General features: G+C 49.9%; 1 protein-coding gene and 1 pseudogene across 5 annotated transcripts in view; one reads left to right on the top strand and one right to left on the bottom strand.

Moving 5' to 3' along the window:
- COL26A1 (collagen type XXVI alpha 1 chain) overlaps nucleotides 1–19,045 on the top strand; it is a 172,301-nt gene that overhangs the window by 776 nt on the left and 152,480 nt on the right. Inside the window, exon 1 of one of the 4 annotated variants that reach the window (XM_082431243.1) lies at nucleotides 7,128–9,770. The exons of the other annotated variants lie outside the window; for them this stretch is intronic. Within the exon in view, the coding sequence (XP_082287369.1) occupies nucleotides 9,751–9,770 (20 nt within the window). The 5' untranslated portion in view covers nucleotides 7,128–9,750. Of the gene's footprint in view, nucleotides 1–7,127; nucleotides 9,771–19,045 lie in introns of those variants that run through there. 4 annotated transcript variants of the gene reach the window in all.
- Nucleotides 15,432–18,612, bottom strand: LOC309645594 (histone H3.3A pseudogene; annotated as a pseudogene). Its single transcript has one exon. The product of its transcript is annotated as a histone H3.3A pseudogene (transcript).

Raw genomic sequence — 19,045 nt, 5'->3', positions numbered from 1 at the left:
CTGGACGTTTACCGGCTCACGTGGCTCCGCCGAGCTCACCTGCGCGGCCGAGGCTTTGTGTTGGGGAGCAGGTTCCCGCGATGCCAAGGCCTTGCATCCGGGCCCCCTACTCTCACGCCGGCCGCCAGGGACACCGGAGGGGCGATTCCGTCCGGTCTTCGGGTCTGGGCCCGCGGAGGAGCCTCGGCTGCGTCTCCCCAGCCACCTGGGAACTTGGAGCCGGCTCCGATCGCATGAGTCCGTGGTGGGGTCGCAGAGGGAGCAGGGTCACGGAGCCCGCGGTGCCCGGACCCACCCGCGGCCTCCTCCTCCGCCCGCAGGTGGCGCCCTGGCCACCCCAGGACGGTTAGGGCAGCAACTTCTCAATCCGTGGTTGAATTCCCCCAGAAAAAGCGTTAAGTACTCAAGTAAAAGTTGCCAAATCCCTCGTCTGCGTAACTCATTCGAATTTAGCTTTTCCCATTTAATAGTAACTACGACTCACACGGCTGTAATAGCCTTCTATAACACACAACCTGCATTGGTAGCATCCATCTCTTTTGATCCTAAAACCACCCCAGGGTTAGCTATTATCTTTCCTTTAACGGAGGAAACTGAGGCTCAGAGAGAGGTCCCCAAATTCGGTGGCAACTCAGGACTCACCTCTTGTCTTCTTTCTCCAAATCCTGTGCTTTCTATGGCACCACTCTGCTTATCGTTTATGGAGCAAGGCAAGAGACAGGTCCCAGTTCTTCTGTCCTCCATGGTGTTTACCAAGCCAGGGAGGGCTATCAAGATGAATTCTGGCAGCGTCTTGTATCAAGGAGACAGGGGTGTTTTGTGTTGAGAAGAACGGTACACTTAATGGCTGGATAAGGCGGTTCTCAGAAGAGCATTTAAAGCGCTTCAGGAAAATTTTGCATGCAATTTTATTTCCTTCATTTTGTTTGGAAGTACGTCTCCAAGGCTCCTGTTAGTATTACTCTCCAAACACCCACAGTAGTGTGGACTCTGCACACTTCCATAGGAGCATATTTTAAAAACTAAGCTTCTCAAATCGCAGAATGATATGTCTAGCATGATCTCACTTATGAAAAGAAATTCGATCTATATGTGTATATATATATATATATATATATATATATATCTCCAGAAGAAAAGTTGGTAGGAAACCATTTTTGGCAGTTACCTATAGGGAGAGACCTGGGACTGGACTAGGGGAGAGAGTGAAAGAGACTCCCATTTTTTCCCTGTCTGCTTGTGTCTTTTTTTTTTTTTTCCTTATAAATTTATTTATTTATTTATTTATTTATTTATTTATTTTTTGGCTGCGTTGGGTCTTCGTTGCTGTGCGCGGGCTTTCTCTAGTTGCATTGAGCGGGGGCTACTCTTTGTTGCGGTGCGCTGGCTTGTCATTGCAGTGGCTTCTCTTGTGGAGCACAGGCTCTAGGCGTGCGGGCTTCAGTAGTTGTGGCACGTGGGCTCAGTAGTTGTGGCTCGCAGGCTCTAGAGCGCAGGCTCAGTAGCTGTGGCGCATGGGCTTAGTTGCTCCATGGCATGTGGGATCTTCCCGGACCAGGGCTTGAACCCGTGTCCCCTGCATTGGCAGGCGGATTCTTAACCACTGCGCCACCAGGGAACTCCCTCTGCTCGTGTCTTGTTTGCATGTTTTACAAGGAGGGTACATTCATGTATTACTTTTGTAATTCAAAAGTGTGTGTGTGTTGGGGGCTGGGAGTGGGGGTGGGGTGGGGTGGGGGAGGCTCCGGCAGCCTGGACCCTGCATGCAGAGAGGGGCCGGAGGGGAAGTCCGTGAAGGGAGCCAGTGAATGGGGACAGGGGTTCTGGCATTTGGTGGGCTGGAACTTGGGGACCTCCAGAGACACTTGGAAAGGATAGTTTTAGCACAAATAAAAAAAGGCCCAAACAAATGTAATCTTCCAGAACTCTTTCTACCAGGATGGGAGCAGGGAGAAGGTATAATTAGGTTCAGGGAGGATCTGGATGAATTTGTGGAAAATGGATTTCTGAATAGGATATTGGGGGGTGTTAAGGACTTGGGGCGGGTTCCAGATGCTAGAGATGGGTGTTCCGGACCGTAACTGAGCCCTTCCATGCAAAGCCCTGCGTGGGCACTGCAGGCACCTGATTCGGGTCTGGGCGAGTTATGGGCTGGAGCTGGCCTGGTGTCCCATGTTCCTGTGTCTTATTCGCTCCAGAAGCAGAAGCCTTGGGGACGGCGTTTGGCACAGGGCTCTTCACAGCTTTGGCCTCTGCTTGGCTCCATACATGTGTTTACAGTGGCTTGGTTTCAGCTGATGGGCAGGGCTACAGGGCTGTTTCTTGACAAATAGTCTTATTTCATGGTTGTTGCTCCTGTTGGCAGTTTGTATTCTCCTTTCTGTGTGTGTGTGTGTGTGTGTGTGTGTGTATGTGTGTGTACCTATACCTGCCTTCCTGGGCTGGGTGTCTGTGTCTAACACGTGCTGGGGGCATCTTGCTTTGCCCAGGGATGCTCTGCTCTGGTCACCTTCATCACAAGCCCAGGGTGGGCCCCTCTGATGAAGCTATTTTGGCAAAAAGAAGAGGACCCCAATTCCTTAGAGGCCTGTTTCCAGTAGAATCTTGCAGCCCTGTGTTTGGGCCACTCATGACTTTTGTCATCCACAGTGCTGTTCGGATGCCAAATAAAAGCTAAAGGGAAATGTAACATTAATTGACCGGCAGGGTTGCACAAAGATGGAGCCTCTCAGCTGCCCAGCCCTGTTCTTCCCAGAAGAACTTGCCAGTATAAGGACAACACATTGGTGAAACTCTTTAATGGATGTATATCTCACTCTTCTCCCCGCCTCCGTCCCCTGATCATTCCCTCCCTCCCTTTCACAGATAGTGATTAGAAGTCTTGTCTGTTGTCTGCTCCTCATCTCTGTATCCAACCCTAAAGGGTCCAACATAGCAGCGAGTCATCCGGGCATGAGGAGTGAGAACCAGAAAGGGGGCCCCGCACCCCATGTGGGGTGCACATCTCCCAGCTGTTGATGGAGAGGTTTTAATTTGGATAAAAGTTAATATTAATTCTTGGAGTGGGAATGTTCTTCTAAGAGAAACCAGAAGAGTGGTGGGACCTGCCTGGATTTTAAGCAGAGGAAGGAATGAATACATCCAGAGGGTGGGTTCGTGGGGCAGGGGATGAGGGACAGAGTTGCTTTTTGCTTCTCCCCTGAAGAGTGGCATGCATTCCATAAACCTATTCCTTCTGTACAGGACCCGAGGCATGAGAACAAAGAGAGACCACATACTATAGGGCTGAATATCTATCTACAGGTTATGAATCAAGCTAACGGATGGTTAAATAAGTAGGTCCTATCCTCTAACCTTGATGAGTAATACCTTCACAGTGACCTGGAAAGCCAAGTTCAAATGAGGAATTCTTAGACGCTTTAGAATTGTCTGTTCTGGCAAGTGGTGGCAGGGGGAAGCCTCCCCACGGCCCAGCCATCTTCACTGCTTTTTGACCTTCAACTTCCTGTGTCTCTTTAGTCTTTTTCATTGTGTCTCTTGTTGTGTCTCTTTAGTCTTTTTCATTGTGGGAGAATCCTCTCCTTTAAAAGAAAGCATTTCGGGCTTCCCTGGTGGCGCAGTGGTTGAGAGTCTGCCTGCCAATGCAGGGGACACGGGTTCGAGCCCTGGTCTGGGAAGATCCCGCATGCCACGGAGCAGCTGGGCCCGTGAGCCGCAGTTGCTGAGCCTGCGCGTCTGGAGCCTGTGCTCCGCAGCGAGAGAGGCCGCGATAGTGAGAGGCCCGCGCACCGCAATGAAGAGTGGCCCCCGCTTGCCACAACTAGAGAAAGCCCTCGCACAGAAATGAAGACCTAACACAGCCATAAATAAATAAATAAATTAAAAAAAAAAAAAAAGAAAGCATTTCCAGGGACCTCCCTGGTAGTCCAGTGGTTAAGACTCTGAACTCCCAATGCAGGGGGCCTGGGTTCGATCCCTGGTCAGGGAACTAGATACCACATGCTGCAACTAAAGATCCCGTGTGCCGCAACTAAGACCCGGCGCAGCCAAACAAATAAATACTTTTAAAAAACTAATAAAAGAAGGCTTTTCCCCCTGCCATTGACTTGGTGAAGAAGGCCAGTTGTCCTGTAGAATCCCAGGTTCTAGATTTGGCTGACTGCTTCCCAGTGGTGTAAATAATTGGATCCTCTATGCCCTGTATCTCTTCTATGTTAGAGATTAGGTGTAAATGTTTGATTAGATTTAGGATCTTTTTTTTTTTGGCGGTGGTGGGGGAGGACAAGAACGCCTTATAGTTGGTCCAGTGGATCGTGTTATATCATATCAGGAGGTGTTATGGATTGAATGCTTATGTTCCCTCCATCCCGCAATTCATATGTTGAAGCCCTGACTCTCAATGTGATGGTGTTTAGAGGTGGGACCTTTGGGAGGTAATTATGAAGATGAAGGTTTAGATGAAATCATGAAGGTGGGGTCCCCATGATGGGATTTGTGTCCTTATAAGAAGAGGAAGAGAGACCAGAGTGCCTTCTCTCTCTTTGTCTCTCTCTCCTTCCCATGTGAAGACACAGAGAGAACTCTGCTGTGTGCAAGCCAAAAAGATGGTCCTCACCAGGAACTAAATCAGCCTTGATCTTGGACTTCCCAGCCTCCAGATCTGAGAAGTAAATGTCTGGTGCCTAAGTCACCCAGTCTCTGGCGTTTTGTTATGAAAGCCTGAGCTGACTAATATGGGAGGGCATGACTTTTTTTTCCTGGAGAGCTGGGTGTCAAACCTTCACCAGAATACCACTGCCTATAGGTTCCCTCCTTCTTTGCTCTCTTTACTTTGCAATTTATTTCGAAGAAACTAGGCTTTGATAGCGTTTTCCTTGTTCAGGATTTGTTTGATTATATCCTCCTGGTGCCTGTTAATGTGTTCTCCTGTCCTCAGTGTGTCCAGAAAATTGGAAATTGGATAGGGAGGCTCGATGGGATTTTGGTTCCTTCTCCTCCTCCTTATTATTATTATTTGTTTGGGCAAAATTACCTCTATGGTTGTATAGCATTCTTCCATTAAGGATCATATCAGGAATCACACAACATCTTGTCATCTCTCCTCTTCTGATGTTAACAGTTGTTGATGATCACTGCCTAGGTCATTATTTCATTAAGGGTTACAAATGGTCCTATTCTAATTCTGACATTTCTTTTTCATTTAATTACTGGAATACTTGCATAAATAATTTCCCGCTTGTCTGCTATTTGTAGGGAATCATGTTTTGAATTCATTTTTAATTTATCTTTCCATTACTTCATTTTGCAAATGTAAGTGGGGGTGTATTCCTTCTTTTTTAAAAAAAATTTATTGAAGTTTAGTTGATTTACAATGTGTTAATTTCTGCTGTACAGCAAAGTGATTCATATATATGTATACATATACATAATTCTTTTTTATATTCTCTTCCATGGTGGTTTATCACAGGATATTGAAAATAGTTCCCTGTGCTATACAGTAGAACCTTGTTGTTTATCCCTTCCTTTTTTTCTTATGCAGAGGTGGTGTACTAGTTACCCTGTTCTGCACTTGGCTTTTTTTGTTTCACATTGTACTGTGGAGATTGCTCTAGATCAGGGCATAGATAGCTCCTGCATTCATTTTGTTTTTCACGATTTAAAAATTTGTGGTTAAAATACACATAAAGCTTACCATCTTAACCATCTTTAAGTGTACAGTTTGGTGGTATTAAATACATTCAGAGGGTTGTCCAGCCATCACCAGAATGTTCATCTCCTGCATTCATTTTTTTTTTTTTTGGCCACGCCCTGCGGCTTGCGAGATCTTAGTTCCCCTACCAGGGATCTAACCTGGGCCCCTGAAGGGAAAGCACTGAGTCCTAACAACTGGACCTCCAGGGAATTCCCTCCTGTATTCTTTTTTGTAGCTCTGTAGTTCTCGGTGGTGCCAATGACTGTAGTTTTTTCAGCAAGTCCCCTACTGATAGACATCGTGTTGTTCTAACCTTTTGTGTCACGTGTAATGCCATAATAAATAGCCTTGTGAGTTATTCATTTCATATTTTTGCAAATGAATCTTTAGGATGCATTTTTTTAAAGCGGATTTTCTGAGTGAAAAGGTAAATGCATGCGTAATTCTGCCAGATAGTGTCAAATTTCCCGCCATAGAAGTTACACCATTTTGTATTCCCATCAGCAGGTTTTTCTTGGGATACATTTGAAGATGACACTTCAATGATGCTGGGTCAAAATAGCCTTGTGGGGATGAGAGTGGCCTTCCCTGGCCTATACCACCTGCCAGCCCGACCCACTCCTCACATTTGAGGGGTCTGGGGCAAGGGTACAGAGGGAAGCCCACACATTGTATGTCTAAATATTTAAAAGATATAATTCAAGCTTACGGACTATTAAATAAAATAAATTCTGTCATTGACCTTGACAAACACACCCTCCTCATGACCTGGGGGTGGGGGTCGGGGCTCAGGTTTAGAAGTCTTGCCTCCATGAATTTTGTGTGGGAGTTTGGTGGTGCAGGAAGAGCCACCTTCCCCTTCCCTCCTTGTCCCGCCAGATACCCGGCCCTGGTCAGGCCTCACCCACACCCCGTGGACACTCTAGTCCAGCCCAGAAGCCCCTCTCCTTACCCTGACAACTGCCACTTGGCCATACCTCCTGCTTGAGTGTGCCCAGCTGTTTGGGGAGGGAGTTCCAGGCCCCTGGGTACCCATCTTTGCTCCATGAAGGGGGCTGTGGTCTCTGGAGGGTCACGTCCCCTCGGCCCCATGGTCTCCTCACCCTGTGCGGTGGGGTGTGGCTGGAGAGGGGCCAGATTGGGGTCCTTGAAACCTCAGCGCCCAGGATGGGGCTCCTCTCGCCCAGGTTTAAGGCAGTTCTGGGGGGATGTGGAGTGAGTCTTGGGGATGGAGCAAGGACACGTGTACCCTGAATCCTCAAAAGTTGGACAGCCTTTCCCCAGATGTCCACGGTCAAAAAAGGCTGCATCGTGGTGACAGAGCTACACTGTGTCCAGATATTCCCTTCCCGTGTCCTCCCTGCCATGTCCCCCGTGAGACAGTGAGCGCCAGATGGGACATCGCCCGCCTGTTTGCGACCCAGCCCAGGGCCCAGAATGGAGTCAGGCTCTGCTGGTGGTGTGGAGTGAACCGGATCGCATCCACCAAGGACCCACCAAAGCCCTGAATCCAGAGCGGATATGGGTCCTACGGGGGGTCACTTTGCAGCCCCAGTGGCACGGGTCACATACTCTCCGTGGATGTGAAGACCCCTTTCGGAGATGATGGGGAGCTTTGGGAAAGGAGGCTTCAGGGTGGCTCCCAGGGACTTGCTCCTGTTCTTTTAGAAACACAGCTGTATTCTGGCCTGACGTTAGGGTATTTACCCATTTTCAGACTATTCTAAGAAATGGTGGGATGGATTTCAGAACGTGCGACTGCTTATGGTTTTCCGTTAAGAAATTCTCTGGGAGTCAGTTTTGGAAAGGGTCTGACCCCTGCTATCATGACAGTGCTGGACCGCGCTATTTCCTCCCCGTTCTTCCTGGTCCAGCCTCCCCATCCCCACCCCCGGCTTCCCAGGCAGGGCCATTTGACCAGTGCAGAGGCCAGGGGGCAACGCTCAGCAGGGTCCATGCTTGGAGTTTAATGCTTTGTGCTCACCATCTCCAAATTCTCGATACTCTTATTCTTAAACGTGTGCTTTGTAAGTGAAGTCCGATGGGACCATGGGGCACCAGGAACTTGATCCTCAGCTTTGACCATGACCCACCTCTCACCACCTCCTACTGCCTCCCTGGGGCGGGTTCTCCGCTACTCACTCCCCACCCCTCTGGCACCCCAGGTCCACCTGGCCTCCCCCTCTCCACACGCCCAGTGCCCGCTGCCACCCTCTGCCTCTGGCCGGAGCCTGGGTGTGGGCTCAGAGAGGGTTGGGATTGGGTGCCCGTACCCTGTGCCACCCTGGAGTGGGACGTGGTGGCTGCAGTCCCCGCCCTGGGCTGGCAGTGCTACCGTGTGCTCAAAGGGTGACTCAGCAGGGGAGAGCCTCTGGCCACACCGATCCTAGTGTGTCCTGGGGAGAGATTGCAATACCCTGAAGTGTTGCCCATCCGTCGTACGATGGTGGGTCCCTGGGAAGGGGATACGCCTGGCTTGACTTCCCTGCTCCGGACCGGGGCGCTGTGCTTCAGCCCGCTGGCTGGTGGGAAGGGTGGCACGCGCACTTACACACCATGGAGTTGCAGGGAGAGGTCTGCACTTGCCCCCCAAGGATCCCTGTGCACAAGGGAGCACACATGAAACACTAAACAAATGACAGATCGAGAGAGACAGAGAGACAGAGACCACAGAAGAGAGGAAAACACTTTGTATTTTACTATCATTAATGACCCAGCTTTTTGAATGAGGGGTCCCTTAACTTCAGTTTGCCATGAGTCCCACAGATTATTTAGCTGGTCTTAGATACAGCAGGTTGCTGATTGGCTCATCACGATGAACTGGGGAGATTAAAGAATTGGGTATCCAGACTCACACATGACTCAGGAAGTCTAGGTCCTGGAGAGCTGTATTTTAATGGCCTCCCCAAGTGGGTTTTTTTTTTTTTTTTGGATGCCACCAGGTTTAGAAAGCACTGCGTGGAGAACAGAATTTTTTGAGATTCTTTCATCATGACCCGTAGTAGGAAATACCTTTTATATGGTGCCTGAGTCCATGCGCGCACAGTTCATACACACACACCCCCCCAAATGCACACGCACATCCCCCTGAAATAAGTTTCGCAAAATCATGCTTACTATTACCATATGTGATACTTTCTTTTTTATGGTACTCTATCTAGTTCATAAAAATGTGCTTGCCAAGACTCAGAAAATTGATTCCACAGCCCCTCTGGCTTAAGACCAGCAGTGGGAGACTCCGTGCCTTGGGGGAATTCAGGGGTCTTCTGGCCCCATCACCCCAGTTCCCCTGCCTGGTTCTCTAGACTCTGACTCCGAAACCTCTTTCTTGTCCTTTCTGCTGAGCTGAGGTGCTTGGCCTGTGCCCTCCCCACCCCATACCTCGGCTCCACCCTCTTCTGGGGGCAGTCACACACCCCCTCCTTCAGGAAGTCTTCCTGGACTGCTCTGCTCCCCTCTCTGTGGGCGGCTCCCTGCGCCTCCTGTATCTGTGATTGCTTGTGGTTTTTGTACCGAGAACTCACTTCCTGCTCTCCTTCCCCGCAGATGGAATCATTTCTCCTACCTGTTTCCTCCCTAGCATGGCCCTCACGGGCCCACCTGGGACATGAGTGCATGAGCTGGGCCTGTGCCCTGAGCCTGGGCTGCCTGCCATCCACCCCTTCCTCTTGGACATGGGAGCTTATCCAGGCTGGGCATTTAACCACCCAACCTTTTCCGATCCCACAGTCGGTTGGTTGGAGGCTGAAGCTGGGGGCTGAACCATGGGGGAAGGGGTGTTCTGCCCTGAGCCCTGAATGGGAGGGGTTCTTTGTAAACTCCAGGGGGGTGAATGATCCCCTTTCCACCCCCCCCCTCCACCTGTGGACATTTTCCCTGCCACTGGATCCAGGTTCCCTGGAGCCTTACATTCAGGAAGTTACTACAAGCACCTACTGCATGCTTGGTGCTGGGGGTAGTGAGATGATTGCTGATTCAGACTCAGCCTCTGCCCTTGATGAGCTCAGAGGCTGGTTGGGGAAGACCCAGGAGCAAGTGTGGAATTTGCTGTGACACAAATGTGTGCAAAGTGGGCCAAGTAGGCAAGGGGCGTATGAACAAGTACTTGTTTAGGGGAGTTAGGTGTGTGGGAGTTTGGAGTGTCTTTGTGCCTCAGTTTTCTCCTCTGTAAAATGGGGATGATCTACTTCATAAGGTTATTCTAGGCTTAGATGAGTTAAAATTAATAAATTGCTTCGAGAAATATGTACTAAACATTCTGTTCGTGCTTGTGGTGTATAGTGTGCTAACCTTGCAAAGATTGCCAAGAAGGGGGGGTTTCGCAAACATATGAGGCTGTGGAATCCTTTTGTTGGGATGGCGTTCCAGACTCCATACCTTGGGAAACGCTGGCCTGGTGGACCAAGGCTACATGCCAAGGCCTTTCTAGAGGAATCATGTTTGAAGTGGGTCTTGTAGGATGAGGGGGGCTGTTCTCTGCAGTGACTGGGGGGGGCATTTCAGGCGGACAGGACAGCTGTGTAAGGGCTGGGAGGCGTGACGGTGCCTAACATGTATGGTTTGTGCAGTTGGGTTCAGAGTGGCTGGACCAAGGGCTGCGAGTGTGGGGCAGGTGGTGCCTTCGGAGCCTGAGGGTGAAGCCCCCTTTCTGCCAGCCCGAAGGAGCTTGGGCTTTGGGTCGAGGCTTGGTCACAGTGGGTCCTGTGTCAGCGTTACTGGTGTGGAGGAGATGGGGCCGGAGGAGGGTGGCAGCTAATAGGCAGTGTCAGGAACCCTGAAACAGGGCTGGGGCAGTGGGGATGGAGCCGCCGAGTGACGAGAGCTCAGAGTCTGTGCAGTTGGCAGCGGCCGGCCACTTGCTGGACCGCGGACAGGCAGAACAGGTTGCAGCCTGGGGCTCCTGGACTTTCCCGGTGCCCGTGGGATGCCAGAAGCTGGCTGTTTTGCTTCCTGGAACCTTGCAAAGACTCCCCAGTGTTTTCTCAGCTTTGAAAAGGCAACAAAGCGTGGTGTTCACGCACCTTGTGTTTTTGTAAAATACTTGTATTTTTAACATCTAGCGCAGGCTTGCGTGTATCAGGTGTTCCGTGGTTGCGTTTTGAGCAAGTGAATGAACAAGTGCCTTGACCTCCGTCCTCTGGGAAGCCGAGGGGGTGGCCTCTGCCCCCGTGCAGTTCTGTCGTTCTAAGAGGTCCTGGAGTGAGGTCCTTCTCTGTGCTCTACCTCCCACCAGGCCAGCTCTGGAAGCCACATTTAGGGGAGCCACCAAGTCCACCCGCTTTAGGGGGTCCTGCTTCTTCCTTTGAAGTAGTATTGGGTGGAAAATCACATGGAATGACCTCGATGTAAATATCTGGTGAGGCCTTTTCTTAAGGCCCCAGGGTTTTCTGAATCTCCTCGCCCTTCCTCTGGCTGTCCTCTCCCCCCTCAGCTTCTCTGTTATTTTAAAATCCATTCCCAGAGAAACAATTCCTATGGCAATAAGAACACGGCTGCAGGCTTCTCTTGGCTTGAACTGGTCTGACACTTCACTGCCGCTTTGGGAGTGTGCAAGCTGGACCCAGACCAGCTCTGCCTGGAGCAGGGGAATAGAGTAACAATAACTAACTGTTAGAGGATTTTCAGGAATCCTGAAGCAGATCCTATGGAAGGAGACACACGGCACGCTGTTCTCCTCTCTGAAGAGTCAGGGGTCCCCCGCTTCCTTGCCTGGGCTTCCTTTCCCTGCCTCCCTGAAACCAGGGTCTAGATGTTTCTTTGGTGGCCTGGACAAGACCACCTTGAAAGAAGCTGGACCCAGTGCAGGTTAATTCTGTAACACTTGGGCAAGAGGCGGGGGCTCCCACCTTCTGGGCCCCTGTCTGCCCCACCCCCAGTCGCCTCCGGAGTGATGGGCGGGAAGGCCAGAGCTGGCCAGCTGACTGCTGACCTTTGCCAGCTCCCCTGCTGCCCGTAACGATGTTGCCAAGCTTGTTCCATCAGGTGTTAATGGAAGTTACGAGAAGCAGCCTGGGAAATGCTGGTGAACCAAGCTCAAGAGTTTCCTTAAGAAAGAGGGAGGGTGTGAAGAGCAGCCTCCGGAGCCAGGCAGCCTGGGTCTGCATCCCCGCTCTGGGTGGCCCTGACCGAATCATCTGACCTCTCTGTGCCTCAGTCTCCTCATATGTAAAATGGGCATGGGTTTACTTCATCAGGTTGTTCTGGGGCTTCAATGAGTTAATATTCATAAAGGGCTTAGAACAGTATTTAGTAGACACTCTGTGCAGCCCCGTGAAATGATAAAGGCTTTCCCAGAGTGGGCGGTGTGATGATGGACCTTGCAAAGCTTGGGGAAAAGAGGAGTTTCGCAGACATCTGGGACCACTGGATCCTTTTCTGGGGAGCGTGTTGTTTGGTTGGTGTTCCAGACGCAGTGCTCTGGGAAACACTGGCCTAGTGGGTCAAGGTTAAATGCCTCAGCAGTTATGGTGCCCTCTGCCTTTTGCAGAGGACCTCTGGCTGAGGTCATTTGCAACCTCACCCTGCAGTTGCCCACCCTCGTGCTGTGGAGGAGCCAGAGAAACACAGAAGGGACGGTCCTGTCAGGGTTTCGGAACCCCTGAGAGCCCGCTCAGGTTTTCAAGGCCAAGAGTGAGGGACGGGGGCTGGTCCTCTCTCCCAGCAGAGCTTCCACCACTGGGTGGGGTGGGGTGGTGGATGAGCACAGAGGGTCGCCCTCAAAATGTGACTGGGGAGCAGGTTGGAGGGTCTGGGGTCCTGAGATGCCCGTGGCGAGTCAGAGGCTGAGGCGTTCTGAGGAGCTTTGTGTCCCTGGAGTGTGACAGCTGAGGGGACCCTGTGTGGCCCCAGGATGGGGGAGAAGGGACCGGAGGACCCACAGTCAGGCCAGTGCTTCCCTTCATTGACTCAGCGCCTCACAAGTAACCTGAAACTAATAGGATTGGGCTGAGATCAAATGAGGAAAGGTGTTTATTAAATATGCGGGCTCATTATTAGCGCAGTCTGCTCACTGGCTGAGGGCCCCACCTTTGCAGCTCCCTCCAGCCCGACACTTGCAGGAGGATGGACGTTTGCTGTCTGTGTGTGTGTGTGTGTGTGTGTGTGTGTGTGTTTGTGCCCATGCCTGGCTGCAGTTTGCAGCCGAAACATTTTATGTCTTTGAAAGGGTCTGGTCCCCTCCCCCTTCCACATTCTGGAAGGTCAGGGACTGTGTGACATTTGCTGAGAGGTCCCCCAGTTCCTAGCACTCAGGAGGCCCGGCAGAGGGGCTTCTCTGCTTGGAGCCATTGTGAAAGGCTCAGGCTTCCCTCTTCCCCAGAGAGTACCTTCTGGAATCTGGCCCTGCTGCAGGTTGCCCGCTGACCCTGCCGGCCCTGCTGGCCCCGGGAGGCGCCAGGGCCTTTGGGAAGAAGGTGGCAGTTTCCTTCTGATTTGGCTCCAGCTGTCTGCACCCCCGCCAGTTGCCTCTGGCATCTGACATTTTTGTCATTCCTGCAAGGGCTTATCTGGGGAATCAGCACTTACCTCTTCCTGCCCCTCTCTGATTGACTTGGCCAGAAGGCTGATTCTCCCTTCTGAGAGGTCTCAACCTGCCCGGACACCCTCTATTTCTGGGGTCATGGGATCCTGGGCCTCTACAGGGTTTGCCAGGCTCTTTCTCTCTTTTGTCCCCTGGCTGACGATGACAATTAGCTCAGATCCTGAAAGTCTTCATGCAAGAGCTCTGAATACGTACCTTCCTGGAGAGGCAGCTGAACTGATGGGAGAGACCCCTATATCAGCCCAGTCCAACCCCGTCTAGCCTGCTTCTTGTCTCTCTGGGTGCTCTGCTCATCACTGGCTACCTTTTAATCTCAAGCTGCTTCCTGCCTCAGGGCCTCTGCACTGCCTTGATCAGTTTTTGCTTTTTCTTGGCCTAGCTAGTTCCTGCTCAAAGCTTAGAGATCCGCTTAAACATCACATCTTCAGGGAACCTTTTGCTGGCCCCCCATCCACAAGGTAAGGTAAGCCCCTTTTGTTAAATGCCCTCAGAGCTTACTCTCCTACTTAGAAGTTCATGATAACTGTAAGTCAATCCTATAATTAATTGATTGATAATTAGTTAATAGTTGTCTGTGCTAAGACTGTAAATTCTCCGAGGGCAGGGATCTGGTTTGGTGCTGTATCTCTTGGTTCTTGCAGAGTGCCCGGATCACAGAGAGTATCCAGGAAAGGACTAACCACTTTGCAAGCTGTATTAGTTTCCTACTGCTGCTGTAACAAATGGCCATAAACTCTGTGGCTTAAAACAGCACAAATTTATTGTATTACAGTTCTCAAGGTTAGACGTCTGAAGTGGGTCTCACTGGGATAAAAGGTATTCGCAGGATTGGTCCTTCCCTGGAGTGTCCAGGGAAGAATCCATTTCCTTCCTTTTTCCAGCTTCTAGAGGCTGCTGGCACTCCTTGACTTACAGCTCCTTCCTCCATCTTCAAAGGGCCTCCTCCAACCTCCCTCTCTGACTCTGATCCTCCTGCCTCCATTTTATAAGACCCTTGTGATTAGGTTGGGCCCACTGGATAATCCAGGATCAGCTCGCCACCTCAAGGTCCTTAGTTTAATCACACCTGCAAAGTCCTTTTTACCATGTGAGATAACGTATTCACAGGTTCCTGGGATTAGGATGAGTACATCTTTTGGGATGGGGCATTATTTAGCCTACAGCACAAATGGAAATGAAAAGGGAAAGATTTGGGGCCTTGAAGAGTTGGATTGATGTTAGATTTCAAACAGTATTAAGACTGAAAGTGGCTTTGAGCCTCAAAAACCTGTTAAGACTCAACCTTGTGTAAAGAGTCATGATGAGGGCATGGCCTTCCCACTGAAGTTTTTACAGAGGCTGTGAGGTAGGGATTTAACTTCTGTTTCTTTCCCCACAAACCTCCCCTCACTCTTCTACTGAATAATCCATCTATTCCCAATAATTTGAAATGCCACTTTTATCACATACTAAACTTCCCTATGTACACAGCCCTTTTTCTGAACTCTTAATCTGATCTGGAGCCAAAACTACACTATTTTAATTACTATATTCTTATTCTATGTTTTGTTAGTAGATAGAGCAATTCCTCTTTTTTTTTTTTTTTTTTTAAAGATTTTATTGATTGATTGCTATGTTGGGTCTTCGTTTCTGTGCTAGGGCTTTCTCTAGTTGTGGCAAGCGGGGGCCACTCTTCATCGCGGTGCGCGGGCCTCTCACTATCGTGGCCTCTCTTGTTGCGGAGCACAGGCTCCAGACGCGCAGGCTCAGTAATTGTGGCTCACGGGCCTAGTTGCTCCTCGGCATGTGGGATCTTCCCGGACCAGGGCTTGAACCCGTGTCCCCTGCATTGGCAGGCAGATTCTCAACCACTGCGCCACCAGGGAAGCCCCGAGCAATTCCTCTTTGCTGTTCATCTTTATCAAAATATTCTTAGCATTTGTACACTTTTTCTTTTGGGTGAATTTTATTTTTTAAATTTTATTTATTTATTTATTTTAATAGTTTGATGTATTTTAGTAGCAAACTTACAAGAAGAGCACAGAAGACAGACAACATTAAAAACATGTACTTGCATATAGGACAACTCAGAAAAGTATAGTGAATGGATGGAATCTACTGTATGATAAAAGTGCTACAAACACCATTTAGTTGCAGTCAATGAGAAATTTACTTGTTTTAAAAAAATCCAAAAAAATCCAAATGCTGGCATAGTCCAGAAAACTTTAACAGGTTTATTTATAATTGTTATAAAGTTGAACTGCTGAAACTTGTTCACTGAAACATTTTGACCTGCATTAATGCTTTATGTCCCCGCATTTATATTAAAAATTCACACACAAATGAAAATGGAAAAACTGCCAATACCTGATTTCTGTTCCCTATTTTTCCACCTGCAATCATATACTTAGGTACCTTTTGACCCCATGGGGGAAAAAAAAAAATCTAACGTTCAGAACTACCAATAACAGGAAGATAAATTTTTTTTTCTTTTTTCTTTTAAAAGAATGAAATGTTTCCCATCGTAGTCGATTCTTAAGCACCTTCTCCACATACATGGCGCACTATAGCTGGATGTCTTTTGGCATAATTGTTACACGTTTGGCATGGATAGCACACAGGCTGGGGTCTTCAAAAAGGCAACCAGACAGGCCTCACTTGCCTCCTGCAAAGCACCAATAACTGCACTCTGGAAGCGCAGATCTGTTTTGAAGTCCTGAGCAATTTCCCGCACCAGACGCTGGAAGGGAAGTTTGCAAATCAGAAGTTCAATGGACTTCTGATGACGTCTAATTTCACGGAGCGCCACGGTACCCGGCCTGTAACGATGAGGTTTCTTCACCCCTCCAGTAGAGGGCGCACTCTTGCGAGCGGCTTTTGTAGCCAGTTTCTTCCTCGGTGCTTTACCACTGGTCACTTTGCGGGCAGTCTGCTTTGTACGAGCCATGGTAAAGAGACCTCCTGACTTACCCCCCTTCTCCTTCCGCTGGAGCTCCGAGAGCTAGAGGCAGCGCTGGCGTTGGAGAGTGACAGTGGTGCGGCGGCAGCAGCGAACACAATTGAAAGATCTTGGGTGAATTTTAGAATCATCTTTTCTTGTTCTATAAAACATGCTGTTGGGATTTTGATCTAGGGTGTGTTGACTTAATGGATTAATAGAATTCAATGTTTATAATACTGTGTGTTTTTCAGTCTTTCTGCTCCATTTATCCAGAGCTTGTTAGATTTATTCTTAGGCATTTTGTAGTTTTTATTGCTATCGTGAATGAGTTCTTTTTGTTCCCTGACACTTTTAAATGTTGATGTCTGGCAAATAGGAAAGCTGTTGATTTGGGGTACGTTGATCTTATGTCCTGCTACCATAAGGCATTAAAAAAAATATTTTAATGGTTTTTCAGGTGGTTCTCTAGGGTTTTTGAGGTAGAGAATCCTATAGTCTTCCAATGTGTCTGTGTGTGTGTGTGCGTGTGTATGTTTGTGTGTATGCGTGTGTGTGTTGGTCACTGTGTAAGTCAACATCTTGGTTGAGTTGGAAGAATGAGGCTTCATCTTTCTTACAAAGGATGGTGAGGTAGAGGGCTCTGAGGAGAGAGAAAGGAAAGTGGGTTGTGGTTTGGTCTCCCCCAGAGTCATCTTCTCTGCTCCCTCTTTTCCTCCTTGTTTACTCTGAAGAGAGGCAGACAATGTGTGGGTCCTGGACGTGGTTAAAAGATGATGGTATATTTGCCTCACTTCTTGGTTTATAGATAGGATATTTTTGGAGTCCGAGGACCCAGGATTCACCCACCTTTCCCTCCCTTTCATCCCCCCTTTATTAAACAAATAGCCTAATAATAGACTGTGGTTTCTAGACTCCTTGTAGGGCCAGTCATTCTGATGAGGCTAAATTATTTCTGCCATTATCACGCATCTGCCCTCTCCTTCCCCATCAGTGACAACTTATTCTTCCTGAAAACAGCCCTGGTCCTAGACCATGAGCTGTCAGCTTCTGTTTGGTCTATCTCTTTTTCTCTAACAAAACCAGCATCTGTTTGAAGTGGGTGGGGAGGCAGATGCTGAGCTGGGAGTGGGGAGCATGTGAATTCCTCCCTCCTCCCACCCAGCTTGTCCTATGCCGGGAAATGCAGTTAAAATGAAAACCAAGGGCCATCTTGTTTAGCAGAGCCAAGAACATGAACCTATGTCCTTCCACACTGGTGCTCAGGTAGATGGTGTTCCCTGAAAACCACAGGTGGCCCAAAGCATTCCCAAGGCGAGAGAGCAGTGTTTCGGACTGGCATGACACTCTTTTATAGGCTGATGCCAGCTGTATTTTAGTCCATGCGTTAGCTGTCCAGTTGCTGTGTATGGACCGGGGCTGGCCGTGTGGGCCGACTCTGGTCCTCTGCACCCGTTGGTGGGGGAATCACAGGGACAGCTAAGACTGAGTCACAGCTGTGTCCCAGAGAATACAGAGGGCCAAAGTCATCAGTGCCTGGGATCTTGGCACATCCTAGCAGGGAAGCTTCGGGGGGCCTGGGATTGTCTGCCTTGGTTATCGCCATATCCCTGGAATCTGCCCATATGGAGCCAGAAATAGGTGATAAAGCCAAGTAGGTTCATGCTGGGTGGGCATCTGCCATCTGTGAGTAGGTAGGCAGGTCAGTTTATAAAGGTTCAGCCAAGTTGGGCTGCGGTGGGTGGTCCCAAAAGCACAGACCTAATACTCAGAACTTTGGAGTCAGGCAAATTGACATCAGAACCTTGGCCCCTTGTCTAGCTGTGGGCAAGTTCCTGTTACCTTGCATCAGTTTACACATCTGTGAGATGGGACTAATCCTAGCCAGTTCCTGTGGGAGCATTCAATGAGCTGTTTGAATCAGGGCTGTGTGTTCTACTTGGAATCTAGAGTGAACAGTGGCCCCTGGGGTGGGTTGTTCTGCCTTCTGGATGGTGGAGCACCTGGCCATGTGGCTGCCACGGGCAGCTTTCCCCAGGTCCTGTCCTGGCTTGCTTTATTCTTGTTTCATGTGCTCGTTCTGCAGCTGGGCTTTGGGCCCCTCGGGGTCAGGAGTCCCATCCTAGATGGCTTTGTCTGCCCCAGCAGGTAACCCGGGGCTGAGCATGGAGCGTGGGCTCAAACAATCCCTTATTGATTCAACCGCAGCCCAACTGGGACACCACAGTTGCTTTCTAGGCCAAGAAGTCCAAGTCACTCAGGATCCTGCAGTTGCATTCTAACCTGGAATGAACCAGGGAGTGAACGGGGGCCCGCTGGGCCATGACGCAGTGTGAGGGTCTAGGCATTGCACGAGCCAGGGGTTTGGAAGGAAAGTTCAATTCCCTGGCTGGCCGTTGGCAGGGAGGCGGGAGGGCTGGAAGTTGTCTGCCTGCTGGCCCGGGGCAGCTGCATGTGGGGACAGCTGTCTCAGCTTCGGACATAGGATCTGCCCCAAGATTAATAACAGAGCCTGGCCATGCCCGTGGGGAGCAGAGAGGGGCTTGGGTTACCGCGCACCAGGAAATTCGCCTGCCGCACTGACAGTGGGTGGGTAGCCGGCAGGATGGATGGGCTCTGGGGGCTGGGGGGTGTCTGGGCAAGACAGCTCAGTGTGGGCCCAGCCAAATGCACCCCGACGGGATGCAAGCTGACCCTCCCAAGGGCCGCTTTCTTTCCGCTGGACCCGAAACCGGCAGGAGCTGATCTCCAAGAATTATGTGAAGCGTTGGGAATGGAAACCAAATGTTGGTGTCAGGTAGAGAAAGCTGATGGAAGCTCTCGGCCCAGCAGGTCTGGGAGCAGCAGGGGTTGGGGCTCCGGTGGCCAGCACAGATGTTTAGGTGAAAGAGGCCTG

This window comes from Balaenoptera physalus (genome assembly GCF_965194825.1).
Source record: "Balaenoptera physalus genome assembly, chromosome: 16".
In the NCBI taxonomy this organism is placed as follows: domain Eukaryota; kingdom Metazoa; phylum Chordata; class Mammalia; order Artiodactyla; family Balaenopteridae; genus Balaenoptera; species Balaenoptera physalus.
The sequence above is the reverse complement of the archived record's forward strand: the minus strand, read 5'-3'. Positions and strand labels throughout refer to the sequence as shown.